The sequence below is a fragment of the Squalius cephalus genome (assembly GCF_949319135.1).
Source record: "Squalius cephalus genome assembly, chromosome: 5".
NCBI classification, from domain to species: domain Eukaryota; kingdom Metazoa; phylum Chordata; class Actinopteri; order Cypriniformes; family Leuciscidae; genus Squalius; species Squalius cephalus.
Genome location: NC_137126.1, coordinates 29,304,975 through 29,324,197, shown reverse-complemented (window position 1 = coordinate 29,324,197; position 19,223 = coordinate 29,304,975). Strand labels below are relative to the sequence as shown.

General features: G+C 35.4%; 1 protein-coding gene across 1 annotated transcript; it reads left to right on the top strand.

Annotated features, from left to right (window-relative positions):
* The first annotated feature begins 100 nt into the window (after nucleotides 1-100).
* erlin2 (ER lipid raft associated 2) lies at nucleotides 101-11,691 on the top strand. The gene is made up of 12 exons (XM_079870847.1): nucleotides 101-220; nucleotides 1,066-1,170; nucleotides 1,279-1,360; nucleotides 1,436-1,482; nucleotides 3,772-3,833; nucleotides 4,088-4,213; nucleotides 5,034-5,107; nucleotides 6,373-6,431; nucleotides 6,876-6,967; nucleotides 7,095-7,184; nucleotides 9,025-9,104; nucleotides 9,198-11,691. The coding sequence occupies exons 2-12, from the start codon at nucleotides 1,067-1,069 to the stop codon at nucleotides 9,372-9,374; spliced, it is 993 nt and encodes a 330-aa protein (XP_079726973.1). The 5' UTR covers nucleotides 101-220; nucleotide 1,066; the 3' UTR covers nucleotides 9,375-11,691.
* The last annotated feature ends 7,532 nt before the right edge of the window (nucleotides 11,692-19,223 follow it).

Genomic DNA, 19,223 nt, shown 5'->3' with positions numbered 1-19,223 from the left:
TAAAATAACACTGAGACAAATCAATTCGTCTTTATCGCTTTACAATCCTGCTCTGATAGGAAGGTATTTGTCGCCATCTAGTGGTGTGATACTCGAACAACAGCGGAAAAGTAGGTCAAACTGTGGTGACGTCAGACGCAAAAGAGCGTCGCTGTGTTTCCTCATCGATCGCAGGTGTCTCTCTACCAGTCACCGCGAAGCAGTTACAGTGCGTATTTAGGTAACATCATTTTTAGTTCGCATTCATCCACAAAGTATTTTTTTCTGTGTTGTAATCGCATTGACTAGATGTCTCAAGTATTTTCTTTGTAGACACATCTTTTAAAGCTAGCTAGTAATGTTTTTGTTAGATTGCAGCTTAGTCGCTAAGATAATATTGTGATTTTGACACAGTAACTAATTCGTAGAACTGTATCGATTAGTTTGTGTAACACCAAGAGAAAGCCCATAGCCAGCGGCAACTTCTGGACACTCAAGTCATGTATTTACCGAACACCAATTCAGACTTCCTGTATGTTACTATGTCTCTAAAACCGTTTAACACGCGCTTTGAACTCTCTTATCTAGTGCTTACTAAACTGAGGGTTTCGTTTGTGGTTGTGGTTTTTCAAACAATATACAGTCAATAAAACAGACATTTGCATTCAGGTATTTGTGCTTGGTTTCCTCAATCCTCTTATCAACAAAGTCACAGCAATGTCAGTGTTCCACATGCTCTCTCAATCTGTCATGAACTCTGTTGTTAGCTGTTACCCATAAAATACACAAAATAATCGTTTTAATCGTTGATGCACAGCAAACCAGTTTAGGCATTTTTAATCCGCAGGATACAACAAAACGTTAACTTACATGTAAACAATATATTTTAACAATTATTATTAAGTTGTTCTGGGATCTGTTTTCATCTTTGTATGCTAAAATACAATACTACACATTTCCTGTTTGAGGCTATTAATGGTAAAATATGCATTTAATGCAAATTAGTTACTTTATGTGTTGTTGAGTATTGATAGCATGGAGATGTACTTTATTAGGTTAACTATTAACGTATATCTTTTTGTTCAGAATGACATTGGGAGCGATTGCCTCTGTGATCCTCGCCATAGGAGGAGCCGCAATGTTTTCTGCTCTTCATAAGATTGAGGAAGGACATGTGGGTGTTTACTACAGGTCAGTTGCTCAAGATTTTCCAATAATCTGCTCCCAGAACCAAGCAGATGCTGCACAGCATGTCAGTCTCTATGGCTCGTATAACTGTGTGTGCTTCTCTCCTCTCAGAGGTGGAGCTCTGCTGACAGCCACCAGTGGCCCTGGATTTCATCTGATGCTGCCGTTCATTACTTCATTCAGATCTGTACAGGTAAAAGGCAGACTTTTTATGTATAGTTAAACTCAGTTTTCTTTTTCTTATTGCATCCTCTCTCTTTTCGTAAAGACAACCCTACAAACAGATGAAGTAAAGAATGTTCCATGCGGCACAAGGTGAGGTTAATTGTTCATTCATTAGAATCATGTGCATGCAAAGCAAGAGCAAGAAAGCCAGCTTTAGTGTAGGCGTTTGGTTTTCTCTATTCTACATATTCACACCAAATTCTTGTTTGTTGAAATCTGGCCTGCAGTTCTGTAGAGCCAATATCATATAGGCCGGTTTCACAGTCAGGGCTTAAGCCAGGATCAGACCTTAGTTCAATTAGGGCAGTTAAGTAGCTTTTATAAACGTGCCTTAGAGAAAACATTACTGGTGTGCATCTTGAAACAAATATTATTTTAAGATATGTCAGTGCAAGTTGCTTTTAGTTAAAACAGCTCAAACATGCATTTTAGTCTGGGACTAGCTTAAGATTTGTCTGTGAAACCGTGGGATGGTGTCGTGGAAAAAGTCTTCTCCTCTTTGTTAGAAATCTCTTGAGTCACAGATGCCCAAACTTCGACTTTATTGGTGGAGGCAACAAAGCCGAGATGCCTGCAAAACATCTAACAACCTCAGTCAAGACTGTCACTTTTATACAGTCTCTTACATCTCACCTGATGTTCCTCAGAGGCTAGTATAGCTAGCTGGGTGTTTTGCTCAGAGCTGCTGAGGTGAGACACCTGAGGCCTTCTCTGAGATTTACACTACAGGCTGTAAAACATATCTTAATGAAAACACTTTTCAAGAAAATAATTAGTCATTGCAGGGTGAAAAGAAACTTTGCATGCTTAAAGCCTAGTCTGACTGCACCTTAATAGAGGCTCCTGCTCTACAGCAGTTCAGGAGAATCCTACCTAGGCTGAAGGAACTGTGTGGTAGAACATCATTTACTGAGCAGACACAATTGATCGACTATAGTATATAGAGTTTAGGTTAAGACATTTAAATCTGGCTTAAAACATTCCACAATTCTGTTCCCTCCTCCTTTCCTTATCACTTCCTGTCATCTCTCTAGTGTTCTATACAAATAAACTTGACAAAAGTCCAGATAAACTGGTTAAAAATAAATCGTTTATTCTTCCCTGAGGTTTTTCAGATTATTGCTGTAATTAATAATGTATTTACTGTATTTGATTATTATATTTACTGAAAGGTGCAGTAAGTGATTGCTGAGAAATGATGTTGAAAATGAAATCAACACCTAAACAAACTATTTAGTTTATTTGCTAGATGTCTGTTCTGTGTGTGCTAAAAAATTGTGTTTGTACATAGTACTGGCGGTGTAAATATGAGAAAAAACAAAGTAGATTGGACCGATCCGAGCGGGACATTTGTAGAAAGACTGTAGAAACTAAAGAGAGATGGCAGAGATAATAAGAGCAAAGAAGAAAATAATAGGAAGAATGACCAGACAAGAGCTAGGATCCACATTAATATTGGAAAAATAATTCCAGCACTAGAGAGACGTTAGAGAGCGGGAAGGCCTGAAAGTGGACGCTGAGGTTGCTTTGTTTCTGCTCCATACATGTTTCCCAGAGCCATATGCTGTTGCGGTTGTTGAATCACAGCTGATTCATCCACACTTGCGCAAGCTGTCTGATGTTGTTAGTGGTTGCTTGTGTTGCATAGTGTGTTTGTTATTTTGGGGGGGCGGAGCAATGAAGGGAAGGTTGTGTTTGTAGATTTCAAATATCATCTGTGTTTCTTGCTTACTGCAACTTTAATGTGGGTAAATGTGTTATCATATGTTTCTATAAAGAATGCTGTTCAAAAGTTTGGGGTCAGTAAGATTTTTGATGTTTTTGAAAGAAGATTCTTATGTTCACCAATTCTGCATTTATTTAATCAAAAATACAGTAATGGCAAACAGTCATATTATGAAATAGTAATACAATTTAAAATATTTTTATAAAGTAATTTATTCATGTGATGGCAAGGCAGCATCATTACTCCGGTCTTCAGTGTCACATGATCCTTCAGAAATCATTCTAATATGATGATTTGCTGCTCAAGAAACATTTATTCTTATCACAGTGGAAATGTGGAAACCATTATACATTTTTTGCGGGTTTTTTTTTTTTTTGGATGAATAGGAAGTTCAAGAGAACAACATTTACTTGAAATAGAAAACTTGTAAATGTCTTTACTGTTGTTTTTCATTAATTTAATGGGTCATTGGCGCTAAATACTTTTTAAATTACATGGCATAGCACAAGTTCACAAAACAGATTGTCAGTCGGGTATCACTGATCATCTCAAACACATGCTGTTGTGAGAGAGACCCTGCGTGAGATTTATTTTAGAAATAGATTTCCACACTTATTCATATATGGCAACAAACATGTTGTTTTGCTTTGCAGTGGTGGTGTAATGATCTACTTTGATCAGATTGAGGTGGTGAACTACCTTGTTCCCTCAGCAGGTAAAATTATTTTTTTGTCATTTGTAATGTAGAAGTGCATAAAAGGCTGTCGTTGGGGGTGGACAACTGGGAACGTTTTCCTGGGCTTGTAACATGGGAGGGCCCACTAAAGAGACTTTTTGGCATAGCCTGCTAGCTCATAAATATTTTATCCCGCTCCCCATGAATTTACGTGATGAGTCAGACTATAACTGTCATTTATTTGATGTGCCCTATTCATCTCTTTCTTAACATCATTGTTTGTTCTGCTGCAGTTTATGGCATTGTGAGAAACTTCACTGCTGACTATGACAAAGCCCTGATTTTCAACAAGGTTCACCATGAGCTGAATCAGTTCTGTAGTGTGCACTCACTTCAGGAGGTCTACATAGGTCTATTTGGTAAGTGTTGTGTTGCTATACCGTGTTAAATGATTTTATATCATTAAACTTGTTAATATTTTGCTGCTTTAAGACCCATATTTCAAAGCAAGGGTCTCTTCCTTGCAGCTGACAGCAACTGCCTCACAAAAGACTCTCATTGAAAGTGCATTTCTGTAAATGCAGTTTTTTTTTTCCTTCAAACTGATGGGTGAATTTAAATAATTGTATTGCATATTTGTCTCTACTAAAATGTCAAGACACCCTGAATGCACAATATAATTCACTAGGAAGGTTTAGGAAATAGAAAATATGATTTTATTTTCATAATGAAACACCTTAACAGTAATTAATTTGGATTTTATTTAGCTGTAGAAATGCATGTTAAAAATGTTGCAGTGTGAGAAGTTCATAGTGGCTTTATATCTATAAAACAAATGCACTTCACAATGGTGTGAGGGGATTACAGCCCTCTAGTGGTGATGTGGCGGTGTTGCACATGTGACTAGAATTCATCCAAATAGTATTCTAGTATTCTAATACATGGATAATTTTTATTTTTGGGTGAACTATCTCTTTAAGCTTCTGAAGTGCTTTTTATTTGCAGTTGTGAAAATTGTTCAATTGTAATCATAATATATAATATAATGTAATCATAATACATTTTTAAAGTTCAGATACTATTGATTTTGCCATGAATATATAGCCATTGATGCTGATATGGCATTAAATCATAAAGAAAGTAAATATTTGCCTTTGTGTTGTGTTGAGAAAATGATTTATGTGTATAAGTTCTGTGTATCATTCATAAAGTGACCTGTTGATTCTTCTCCGGCCTTAGATCAAATAGATGAGAATCTAAAGCTCACGCTACAGGAGGATCTTACCAGCATGGCACCTGGACTCATCATTCAGGTGGGATTCATCATTTTTTGCCAATTTAGTCTGTTTTCTGCTCCAATCCACAGAGTTCTGTTCTTGTCAACATTCTATCTTCTGTACAGGTTATACATTAGTGCTTAGTTAAAAGGATAGTTCACCAAAAAATGAAAATTAGCCCATGATTTACTCACCCTGAAGCCAGCCTAGGTGTAGATGACATTCTTCTTTCAGACAAATACAATCGGAGTTATATTAAAAAATGCCCTGGCTCTTCCAAGCTTTATAATGGCAGTGAATGGCTGTATGTCTTTGGAAGTCCATCAAAGGCCATCTATTCATGATTAAAGTGCTCCACGTGTGTCCGGGGGTTAATAAAGGCCTTCTGAAGTGAAGTGAAGTGATGCGTTCATTCGTTCGTGTAAGAAAAATATCCATATTTGAAACTTTATCGACTAAAATAACTAGCTTCCGGGAGACGGCTGCACGCATCGATTTACGCCAGAAGAGTAAACACTGGAACTATACACTGGAACACTATAACTCTGATTGTATTCGTCTGAAAGAAGAATGTCATATACAACTAGGATGGCTTCAGGGTGAGTAAATCATGGGCTAATTTTCATTTTTGGGTGAACTATCCCTTTAAACGGGTCCTTCGAATTCAGGAAAGATAACCATGCTCTTTTGTAATTTATTACAAAAACATTCAAGACTTTATCTTGTTATACATTTTGTAAGACCAGAGATAAGATGTTGCTATAATATTTTTGCATGTGTTTGTCTTTCATTATTTAGCTTTGGTTTGGCAGGAATCCGATTTCCTTTATCAAATCCCTTTGGTGTAGATTAATCAAGTTTTCACAGACTCAAGCAAAGACGTTTAAAACAGCCTTCCTCGTAATAAACTGTGCAAGCAGTAGATTTCCTTTTTATCTATTATCACTAAAAATGTGCAAGTCATCAGCTTGTTGGTACAACACTGAGATCATTAGTAACCTGATTCATGCTTCCTTGTAGCGTGAATATTCTTATGGAGCTTTTGTGGGTTATGTGTCATTCACTTGATGCACGATGAGCTGTGAGTCACATGAGGAGTATGTAAACATGTCCACTAATTTTGTTCCGAGATCCATTTGTTCTGACGTCTTTCCCAAGGCTCTTGCAGCAAAAAGGGGAATAAAGAAGAAGAGAGAAAGTCAAATATCTAATTAGATTTTGTTTATGAACAAAAAGGATGTCTGTCTGTCTTTAACTTTTTTTCTCTTACTCTCTCCTCTGTTCCTCTCCCCCGTAAGTAGGCGGTCCGTGTTACCAAACCAAACATTCCAGAAAGCATTCGCAGGAACTATGAATTAATGTGAGTTTATGAGAACCTTTTGCATGTAATAGCTTATTGTGTTACAACCAGGACCCAAAAGGAACTAACACTAACACAGTGAGTGAATGTAGTGGTAATAATATTATTGTTTCTAACTGGCCATGATTTATATTATGCCTCTATGACAAAGGAATTATTCTTCTTACATTTTTTTTATTATTAATTGATAATCCTGCATATTAGTGACACACAGTACAGGTTGTTAAGTTACTCACAGAATGTATAATGTTGCCATCTTGCAAGTAACTTTGTACTTGCATATGAGACTACATTTTGGACCCTGGTTACAGCTTAACTTGTCATTCTACTGTATATCTAAACTGCAACACTGTATTTTAAAGTAAAAATATTCTTTCAATCCTTATCAATTGAGCTTGATTGAAACAGAATCTCTCTTTTTCTTTATTTTGTGTGTCTTCTCAGGGAGAGTGAGAGAACAAAGTTACTGATTGCGGCTCAGACACAGAAGGTGGTAGAGAAGGAGGCAGAGACGGAGAGGAAAAAGGCTGTCATTGGTGAACAAAGATGTTTTTCCTTAGCACTCCGCCTGATTAGCATGTTTGGTCGTGTGGATTGGATACCGATGAAGTTGTTGCTTATTTAAAGTAAAAGAATGTTGCTCTACTTTTTTCCTGTCTGCAGAGGCAGAGAAGGTGGCACAGGTGGCTGAAATCAAATATGGCCAGAAAGTTATGGAAAAAGAAACAGAGAAAAAGATATCAGAAATTGAAGGTAGGTGAATGTGTGTTCATGTTCCCTCAGAGGTTCAAGACTGCAATGTAGGAGAATAAAAACAGGTTGGATTAACCATATGGGCATTTGGGCCCTGATTTGATCAAACTCTAAAATTAACAATGGTCTGGGTTTGGAAGAAATGACCCCATAGCATTATGTACCTATTTCATAAATTAAATATAAAATTAAATTCAAAGGTTCTGGTTGAGTAAGATTTTTTTTTAAGGAAATTAATACTTTTATTATTCAGCAAAGGTGCATTTAAAGTGTCTACCAAATCAGCATGCAGATCACTTTTTGAAGCACATTGTTACAGAAGCTGTCAGGTTCAAAACTTTCATCAATACCTCTAAGAGTTTGTCTCGTCAACGTGAAAATTATGTGAGAATGAAATGAGCAAAAAAACAAAACTACAGACAGAATGAATGATTGCATAGAAGACAAGTTCCAAAAACTGCACAGTAGAAAACATACTGAAGAGTAAGCTGATATAGCTTCATAGAATAGTTAACCAGAATCTGGGAGAAGGCCAGTGGGAAGTTTTATATATATATATATTCTGGTTAACTATTCTCAGTAAATAGCACATAGTGAATTGATACATAAATAATACATAATTCATTTTTGTAACAAAGATAGAATGTCAATGGACACACTGGTTTGATTTGTAGATGTCTTGTACTAATGACAATGACTTGCTTTGCATGTAATCGTTTGCATTTGTCTTCTATGCAATCATTCATTCTGTCTGTAGTTTTGTTTTTTGCTCATTTCATTCTCACATAATTTTCACTTTGACGAGACAAATTCTTAGAGGTATTGATGAAAGTTTCCATCCAACTATACTCAGTAGTTTTATAAATGGTCAGCTGACTCTTCAGTATGTTTTCTACTGTGCAGTTTTTGGAATGTTTTTTTAAGGTTAGGTTTCTTTGCCTTGTAACTGTAATACTGGGAAAATGACTTTCCTGAGAAAATGGACTGAATCATACATGCCAAAAGCCACAGTGTTAAGGTTTGATGAGAACATTTGTTAGGAAGTTGTTATGGAGTGTCTGAACTAAAAACTTCATGCAAGGACTGTTTGTTCTGAACATGCTTTGGAACTTTTAGTTTATTATGCCGTTATTCATTATAACACAATACATATAGTTGGATGGAAAGTCTATGCTGATCAAATGTGTTAATCATAATAAAAAGAGATTTGTTTTTATCTAGAAGGCCTCATCATGTTTTGATCTCTGACAGGGTTGCTTAACAGTTATAAAAGGGCTGCTGTATATACGGTCTCGTAATGCTTGGATATCCGCTGTACTGGTCTTTCCAGCGGTACTGAAACTGGCCAGAATGTCTCAATTCTCAACTGAGTTTTGAATGCTGTTTGTAAAACTAGTGACTAATCTGGCAGGAGTGCAACAAAGTCAGTCATTTTTTCCCCACATTAAAAGTTTTTACGTATAATGGAATGGTACTTTTGAGAAGAAAAAAAAACTTAAAAAACATGTAGACGGTCATACCAGTCATCTAATAGTCGTCTGCTTTATTTTACGTGGAAGCTGGTGAGATACTAAGATGCTTTCACACTATGTCGGAATTACCGTAATTACAAGATTACGACTTGTAAAAAGCAGTCACGAACTCGTAGTTTTAAATTATAATTACAACTTGTTAACTGAGTTTTCAGAGGTTTGGGTGAACCGCCTGAATATATTATATGAGATGCTTAGCATGAATTTAAATTGCATTGACTCTCCTTCATCACACATTTCTGACTGAATGTTGCTGTGATTTCTGTTGTGATCATTTTACACTCTTTTTTTTGTTGCTGATTTTATAGACAGCGCTTTCCTTGCTACGCAGAAAACAAAAGCAGATGCAGATTTCTACACCGCACAGAGGGCAGCTGAGGCCAATAAGGTAAACAATTAAAACTGTACCCCATCATTAACGTGCTCATTGATTTATGAAACATGTTATTCTCTTCTCATCTCATCTCTTCTCTTCTCACAGCTCAAGCTGACCCCTGAATATCTCCAGCTGATGAAATTTAAGGCAATAGCAGCTAATAGTAAGATTTACTTTGGAAGTGAGATCCCTCACATGTTTATGGACTCAGGACCAGGAAGCTCCTCCGCTGCTTCCAAAGCCATAGACGCCCTCTCAGAGGGGATCCTGGACTTGGAATGACGAGAGATGGGGTAGAACTCTGGGTTGTAGCACTGAGAATAAATGAACGGGTAATGGAAGACTAATAGCCTGTCTGTAGACTGCATTGGGACAATCTGCAGCTGAAACCACTTCAGTAAAGTAACACGGTGCTTTACCTGTATCTATACCCTGGGGACTTGATCACAAGCCAGTGGTGCTTGAACAGAGTATTATACTTTTCAATAGAACAGAATGTGGCAGTTTAAATTTGAATGTGACAATGTACGCTCGAGATTTGTGCATGTTTTAAAAATATATATTGTTTATAAACTTAAACAGTCATTCAGTTTTATGTTGTTGTTTTTTTACACTGAGGGATTGGTTTCTGTACTTAATAGACATCTTTGCATCTTAAAGGCTCTTATACCTCAGGGATTATTTTTTCTTCTACAACCCCCTCAGAATGAAACAGAGTATGTATTCAATTAGGATGTTCTAAAAATATTTGCCATTTGTTTTGCATTTTCACTTACCTGTACTAAATAAATTAGCTCCATCAATGGGGATAAAATGGGGACATTTGGCTAAGTACTGAGAAAATCTTTTGAGAGAGGTAAGAATTTCTAGTGAGAAGATAGTTGTGTAAACTAACAGCAGAGTAAGGTCATGTGATAGCAGTGTAGCATAAAGCATTTGTTGCTAAATTTAGAAGTTCTGCATCATATGTATGTATAAATTGTGTGCGGAGTTTTAGTATTTTGAATGCAGCAAGACATTTTCTCTCTTAAGCAGTGTACGGTACACTATATAACGATGTCCTCCTTTAAATCGGCAGGCATTTTGTGCCTTTTCTAGCTCGCGTGCAGCACTGATTAGCCCAGAGCAGGACTGTGATCTCATAAACCTTCCAGTTCTTCTGTCACTTTCGCATTTCAGAGGTTTTGGGTGTTGACACAGAAATGAGTTTTTGTCTCAGTCTGGTCATTGACCTTGAAAAAATGAGCATGTCTGTGGGCTGTTTCTCACTCAATGGAATGTTTATTCCACTTTCATTTCTTGGTTAGTTATGTTTTGAATATATTCCATAAACAATTTCCATTTCTCATAAACTCAAGTTTTATTACAAAATATACAAGGCATATTTTTTTTTCTTTTCAGTGTCTAAAATTGTTACATAAGATCATGTACAGTATATCTCATTCTAGTACCTCTAGTGGATCAATAGCTTGCTTCCATTTGTTGTTAGAAGTCAGGTATGTTAACATTCATGCATATCTGGAACTTGAAGGAAGTAAAAACTTTGTCACTGATATGCATATAAATGTTCTTAAAAATGAACAACATACCTCATATTTGTACATTTGAAATTATATATTAATCTCATTAGTGTGACTGTCTTTGAAAGCTGGACAGCTTAAACTTTAGTGTGACTATTTATTTCAGAACAGTTGTGTTTAGGCAGAGGCTTTTGTTTTAAACATTTCAGCAGATTGTGTAATACTCTGTTCAAAACTGCAGAGACTCATCAGAAATTCCCAAAGACCTTTACTGTTCTTGTCGGTGTTTCGCTGGAACACTGAGTGTGTTTTGAATCACTGTCTATTTATAGTGTATTGTCAAGTTCAGTTTCTTTATTTCATGTACATTAACAGTACTTAAAAGTTGGCTCTGTATTGGGTGGGTAATTGTTTATACATTAAAGGTTTTTTTTTCTTATTAAGCCTTTGTGTTCAGATTTTATGACATGACATCCTCAGAAACATGCTTGGTACAGGCAGGTCAGTGTTACTTTTACACTTAATAAACACTTTAATCCTATATGAAAGGTGCATTTATGTATTTTTTATAGGTCTAAATACACTTGCAGATGGAAAAATCTTTCAAGAAGAAAAGTCAGCTCAAGATTTCAAAATTCATGTGTTCAGATTCAGATTTTGCATTGACTTTGTGAAAAGTTGGTTGACTTTTAGAAATCCTTTGTCAACACTTGGACATCCATGGAAGAGCATTGTGAATATGATCACACTAACTGGTGCCCTGTTTTATAGGGTCTTCTTTTTTTAGAAAGAAAATTGTCTCTTTATCCAGATACCTGGAGTTCAGTTTGAACTTGCCGTGAGAACATTACAGGAAAAAAAATGTGTTATGCTTTCTTGCGCAATTTCTTGATGATGAAGAGATGTGATGTAATGAACATTGACATCATGATAATAGAGAACAGCAGTTAAATTTAAAGTGGTACAACTGCACAAAACCTGAATTCTTTTTTCAGACACAGGCAGCATTTCCAGATGGTTTAATAATCTAATAATAATAATAAGAAGAAGAATAAAGAGATATGTTGTCTGGACATGTTAATGAAAATTCTGTCATCATTTACTTACCCTTATGTAGTTTCAAATCTGTATGACTTTCTTTGGTGGAACGTATAAGATATTTTGAAGAATGTTTGTATAACCAAACAGTTTTGGTTCCCATTGACTTCCATTTATGGAAAAAAAATGACTATGGAAATCAATGTTGCCAAAACTATTTGGTTACCAACATTCTTCAAAATAGCTGCTTTTGTGTACTGCAGAAAAAAACTAACCGCATACAGGTTACGAATTACATGAGGTTTGAATATCCATTTGAAGTGTTTTACAATGAGTTGATGTTTGTTTAGGTTTCTGAAGAAACCTATTATAAGTATTTATAAGTGGCATAGTATAAAAAGTCTTACTCAAGGACCACCCAAATATACACGATTTAAGCCATATCTTTCAGTAATTTGTTTTCTCTAGATGTATGCCTGCATTACATGTGTATTTCATTGAATATCCATCGTTGTCCAGTTTTGAAATAAAGCATTGCATGTATAGGTGTCTGGAGAGCAGTATCATGGATGCTGTGAATGACACTGCTATTCCTTATTCAGAGATTCCAGCAGCTGCCGAGGAGATCTTTGTACTATTCTTTGGGTTCTACAGTGGGCTGTTGTTCTGGCAGTGCCTGGCGGATTACTAACATTTTATTGAATTTGTTGTTGAACAAGTATCAGAGCATCTGGTGTAGGGTTTGTTTGTTTTTGTTTTTTAAAAAGATTTCTTCCTCATCAAAAAATGGGGACATAAATATACATAAAAAACAGTAATTAAAACTATATTGTACATTCACTACTAATCTGCAATATATGAGTTTTTTTTTTTTTCTCAGTGTGGTATAAGAAACTGAACAAACACTTGCTCAGATTACAACCAACAGACAATAAACCTGCACATATGTTTCATAACTAAGTTAACACGTTCAAATAGCCTAAAGCCTAAACTATCCAATCAACTCGTCATCAATTACCATGTATATCCTATCAGCATGAAAGGAAGCATTTATATATATAGGGAGGAGTACTCTGGGTTCGGGACGAATTCCAAGTTCAGAGCCCTCTACTCGGACAGCATGCCAAATACGCAACTCGTGAAATGGTAGTGGTATTAGTAGAATTGTTCTTTTTTTACAATGCTTTTTGCTTACTTTATACACAAATTTGGATGGATGTCGATGATGATGGGAAGTATGATATTTTGCTGAAGAACACACATACAAAGAAATGGCTGGTCGAGATGCTCTCCACTCCATCACACATCATGTTTGTGAGAACAGGAATGCTGGACATTTTGTGCCTCCTCGAGAAGTAAGGTGTTGCTTGCTTTATTAAGGAGGGGGTCTTCAGGTTCTAAAAAAAGCTGAATTTCATCAACAATTATGTTTTTGCAGCAGTTTAAGAAATTATTTTATTATTTACAGAGGTATTATATTTAGGAAATATAAAAATATAAAATATAAAATATTAAGAACTATAAAAAGTATGTCAAAATAAAGTGTTCAGTCAAAGTCAATGGACCATAAAGTTTTTTAGATTTTCTTTTTTTCTTTATGTTACACTATACTTAGTATTATATTACCTTTGCATCAAATTACAAAAAAAAAAAGACTTCTGGAAAATTAACATTTAACTTTCTGGAAATGAACATTTGAACTCTCTTGTGAAATTAGCATCACCATTCGAGACACAAGTCTCACCTAAGCATCATCCTAATCTACATCTCTTTCCCTTGACCCCCCATTCCCCCGTTCCTTCTCTCTCGCATGCTGAGATCACCTGAAATTCACCCAAAAATCTATATGGTTTAATATGAACAATTATCATACAACACTAAACATGTTTGGTATCATTTGGAATGTCTCAGTGCAACTGGTACAAATGTCTCATCCCCAAAGAAGTAACACAAAAGGTAGTAAAGTTTTTAAGAGTTTAGAAATATCTTGCTTACAGAGGGTTAGGGTCCTAGGTGGGTTAGGGTGGGTCCTCCAGGCAAATGGCATCTTGCCCAAAAGGTGTAAACTCTGAATGCAAATTCCCATTGTTAGCAAATGCCTCAGTCTGAGTATTTAAAGTAATGTGACAAGAGGCTCAGGGCGATTTGTAATGAGATCAGCCCATAATGTTGAGTGTCTCTCAGACACTCAGCATCATGTATTTCTGGAGTCAGGTAGGCTCATATTTTACTCTTTGAGCATTTGATGATTTTGTATTGATTATCTTTGAACTGATTATACAATTGGCATGATACATTTACCTGACATAATAAATTGTTACATTTTAATTGATTCAAAATTACTCTGAAATTATTTTCTCAAGTAGATTAAGCAAAGTCTTATGTTTCTGCAAATCTGCGTCCAGGGTTAAGTACATACTAGACCCCAGTTTAGATGGAGCGTGAGGCACATCTGGTGGTATTCTAGATTCCTGACTAACTGCTTGATTTTAACTAAGTTGTTATGCAGTCGCAAATAGGGGGCTAGATAAAAATACTATTAAGGTAATAGCAAGCGTTGAAGCGGCATTATCTTAATTTACTAGCCATAACCTCTGGTTATGGTTGGGCTTTTACTAAGTTGTTATATGGGCGACTGTAGGGGGTTACATGGCTACTTTTTAACAATAGCAAGCGTGTGCAGCATTGTTGAACTGCTTTAGCCATAACCTCTGGTTTTCTATCAGGCTGGCGAGTTTGTGATCGTGAGATCCACGTAAAAGAATGGCTGGCACAAGACATAGATTCCTAATGAACGAGTAAAATATAAAGTAAAGAGTTGAATAGAATAATCACATGTATTGCTAAACTATTATATAATTGACCAATAAGCAATTGGTAATTAACCTAAATTCGAGGTCGTGACAAAATAACAACAAAAAAATCCCCACAAGGATTTCGGATACAGAGGAGCTGGCAGGGAGCAGACGCGATTCCCGTAATCTGTCTGCCAGGTCTTCAGAGGCGGGGCCTTCATAATAGCTGCACATTCATTTGAGACAGTGAATACTACAGTGGCACCAAACCCAACTAAATAAGCCTGGAATAAAATATTGAGAAATATATCAAATGTTAAACAAAATGACAAATTCATTACAATGTAATTCACTGGGAATTGGAAATGAGTCAGGAGATAACTGGAAGCACTAAGATAGAGGACATGTAGTATTTTAGTCATGAAATTAGTAATCCACTCTTCTTATTATTTTTGCAGGAATACCAAGATAAACGAATGACTGCACTATTTGACGGTATCCAAAAACCAGCAGTAAAGTTGTGTGCTTAGTTTAGTAAATTAAAAGCTTATGCAGTGTGGACTATTTAGTGTCTTTGTCTGCTGAAGTGAGAGCTTTGCCTTCTTCCACAAAAATAAATAACTGATAATGTGAAAGATATTTGAATTTGGCATCTGTCACTGCTGACTGGAGACCTAATAAAAAAGAGTAAGAGTATTATTCTGTTCCCACGGCCTGATCTCAATTACATGCAGTATGAACTCCACACAAAACACACACAGATGCTATTAATAAAGACATATATGGTCATTATTGGAGAAAAGTTATATAATGACCCCCCCACCCCCTTATTTAACCTTTAGCATTGTTTTCTTCTTTTCTTTTCTTTTTACTTGGAATTAATTGGTGTTTTGGAACTACATGAGAATGACAAGAACATTTTCACTTTGGGGTTTAATATCCCTTTATCCCTTTAACCTTTGTCAACTTCTTTATAATGACTTTTCATTCAATTAAAAGCAGACTTGTGGAGTGTGACTGTTTGACCCACATGTAATGTTTTATATGACATTTTTTTTAATAAACATAAAATCACTGTAACTTAATGTTCAGTAAGACACGGAATTCCCTGTTACTTTGTGTATTTTGTGTATAATGTTAAGCAAATTTATTAAGTGGAATCCTTCCATTAGACTAAGTGGCTGTTTATGACACCGTTTTCAACTAAAAACTCGATCACTTTATATGATGAACAGATTTAATTTAGGCTTTTATTCACTTTTTAAAAATTGATCAGCGGAAATAAACAGAAGCTCATCCGAGCCTGTTTGACGCGCGAGAACAAACCTCTTGCAGAAGGTCAAACGTGCTGCGTAACATGTGAATGAACCTCATTCTTGAGGAAGCTCAAACATGCTGTAACACGAGAATGAACCTAATTGGTTCTTGCAGGAACCAATGACGTGCAATGAGGAACTCAAATGTGCTGCATAAAACACAAGAATGAACCTCATTGGTTTGTGCGGAAGCTCAAACGTGCTGCATAACACGAGAATTAACCTCATTGGTTCTCGCACGTCAAGCGAACATACTTGAGCTTCTGTTTACCACAACCTCATAGGTTCTTGAGGAAGCTCAAACATGCTGCATAACACACAAGAATAAACCTCATTGGTTCTTGCATGTCAAGCCAACATGCTTGAGCTTCTGTTTATCACAACTGATGTGTGCGTTGATGAAGGTTTATATGTGAATAAAAGCTTAAATTTAATCTGTTCATTACATCAAGCAATCGTGTATCTTCAAAAAATGTTGGACTAAACCGCTCAATTCATATGGATTAGTTTTATGATCTCTTTATGAACTTTTTGAAGTGTCAGAGTGTCAGTTGTTTATCTGTCTATGGAGGGACAGAAAGCTTTCAGATTTCATCAAAAAGATCTTCATTTGTGTTCCGAAGATGAACGAAATTCTTACAGGTTTGGAATGACATGAGAGTGAGTAATTAATGAAAGTATTTTAATTTTTGGGTGAACTAACCCTTTAACATAACACTTACAGAGGATCACAATGTATTTTCTTGTAACATTCATAATAGCATCAAACGATGCGAAACAACAAAAAGAAAAAAAAAGAGAACAAAGAAATAATTTACAAGAAATGAAGATAAAATATTTCAAAAATTCTATATATCTGTTTTGCTTTTCCATTTCTTGCATCTTTTAAGGCCTCAATATAATAGCCTAAGTTCAGTTTTAAATAATACGTTAGGTTTATTATTTGCCCATTTTTGTTTGTGTATATGGTATGTAACAAGTTACAGTTTAAAATCTATATTTATATTTATAAATAATTTTAACGGATTATAATTAATCATAAATATTTTAGTTATTTTTAGAATTGAGTGTAGCAGAATTAATAGTACAATTATTTAATCAGTTCATCCAATGAACAGAAAGCATAATCAATTATTAATTCTAGGAAATATATTATATTCCTGGCCAAGAAAGAATAACCTTTTCCAACTAAAGTAAATAAAGTTCTAGCAGGGTAATAGCATAGGTATCGCTAGATCAAGATGTTTAAGTGACTTCGATATGTGGCAAACACAGAGACAATAAAGCGTCCATATAATGGTTTAATAAATGAAACTAGGGTAGGCTACACACACAACTAAACTAAGCAAAGATTGTATGCAAAAATCAAGAAAGTAAAGAAAAGTGAAGAAAGAGAGAGAGAAGAAAAGAGAATGGCAAGATTACAGTTAACCACAACCTACGAGAAACATCAGAGAATCAGGGTCACCTTGAAGGGGCACAATAATAGGAACGCAAAGGCTGCGAACAGGTACTTGCATTGACTTTGGTTGCTGAACAAGTTCAGATGCAGGATATTCTTGAGATTCTTGATGATTTTGCCAGGAGTGTGCTGAAGCGTTCGTTTGGGTTCTTGGGGTGGTCCACGTTGAATCCAAAGAAGTTAACTTGACGATGAAGTTGCCGGAAGAAGACAGGAGAATGTTTTCTCAAAGAGATTGAGCCAAGATCTGAACTAATCAGATAATCTTAAAGGTCCTATCAGTTCACACCCATTTGTTGAGGTGACCAATCTAAGATGACCTGGAGAAAGTCTTTGTTCCATCTTATCTCCATTTGCATGTTCATGTTGGCATGGAGAATTTGTGCAGTCTTTACACTAAAGTATGGTACAAATATTTATGATGCAATTTATCAAAACATGTCGTACACCATTGATTATAAAATCAAAAGGGGATTATTTTGATACCAAGAAAGAGGGGATTTGAAGACATTAAAGCAGTGATACATCATCTTTGGATATCAACATGGGAAGTTACTCTAACATAACTAAAGAATCATACCTAGTCATAACTAATAAAACATAGGGACATGCATAAAACACAGGAGAAATACTATAAACATTTGGGAAAAGTTTGTGGGTAAGAATGGAGTAAATGTCCTTTGTGTATTGGAGTTTGTCTCTATAGTCTTTAACCAAATGGCTAGTGTCTCCTGTGCTGTCTTTGAGGCTTGTAGACACAGTCTCTTGCTGAGATCGGTCAGTGGGGCTGAGGTGATTTGAAGAGAACTGGTTTTAGGGCCGATGACAACAGGGGAGAGGGGGAAGGTTTTCTGATGTCTAGGTCATTTTGATTAAGGCCATTCGTTACAGTATTTTCCATACATAATTATTAAATGAATCACCAAATTTTGCTCCAAAAAAATATCTTTATCAGATAACCAAATCTTTAATTTTGTGAGTTAAAACATTATATTCAATGTCAATCCAAAAAAAATGGGTAAATACACATTCATAAAATAAATGTTTTATGGATTATTCCTCTATGTTACAAAAGATATAAAGTCTCCATGTCTCTAAAAAATCTTGAGCCTATTGTCTCACTGGGTAAATCAAAAGAATAACTTTATATGTAACTTTAACTTTATTGGTGAGACAGTAGCCTATTTATGTAGCCTAGGTAAACTTAGACTTCTTTCCATTCAATCTGGTAATACATTGAAGTCCAAAATGTTTTGCATTTAGGCCAATATAATTCTGCACAATGTTTTTATATAAAAGTTATTATTATTTATTTTTTATAATCTTTACACCGTCCAATATACGTTGACGGTGTAAAGATTATAAAAAATAATAATAATAATCTGTATTAATTAATACTTAGGCCTAACTGATTAGTAAATATGGAGAGATAGACTTGAAGGATATATTGATATATTGACCTGATAAGAGTTGAATAAGGCCACTAATGGCATCAAATAGCCTATTGCAAACTCTTTAGCAGTTACAGGGATCTCACCAATATTATACCATTATCTTACCAGTTTCTGTAAAATGAGGACTTGTTTTTAATATGGGCCTACAACTGTGTGCATATAGGCTACTTAAAAATGAGCATCCATAAAAAAAACTTTATGAAAACAAGAAAGCTTTATCGGAACCTTATTTAGGCTACATTAAAATTCTTGCTTAAAAAATTCAAAACCTCCCTCAACTTTTCCAAAAATCAATTCAGGGATGATATTCCAAAGTAATTTTTAATCATTTTTTTCTTAAATACGTAATCAACAGTAATAAAATCAAGTAGGCTACATTTAGATCACCTTTTTTAATTGGATGCAGAGCTCTGCTCTTCCAGATGAAATTAAACAAAACAGGTGTCAATTGTTAAATTTAACAGGGCTGGAATGGCCTATCAGAAGACAGCACGGAGCTCTTATTTTTATTGTGTTAACTGTAATTTTTGAAAAGTGAAAAATCAG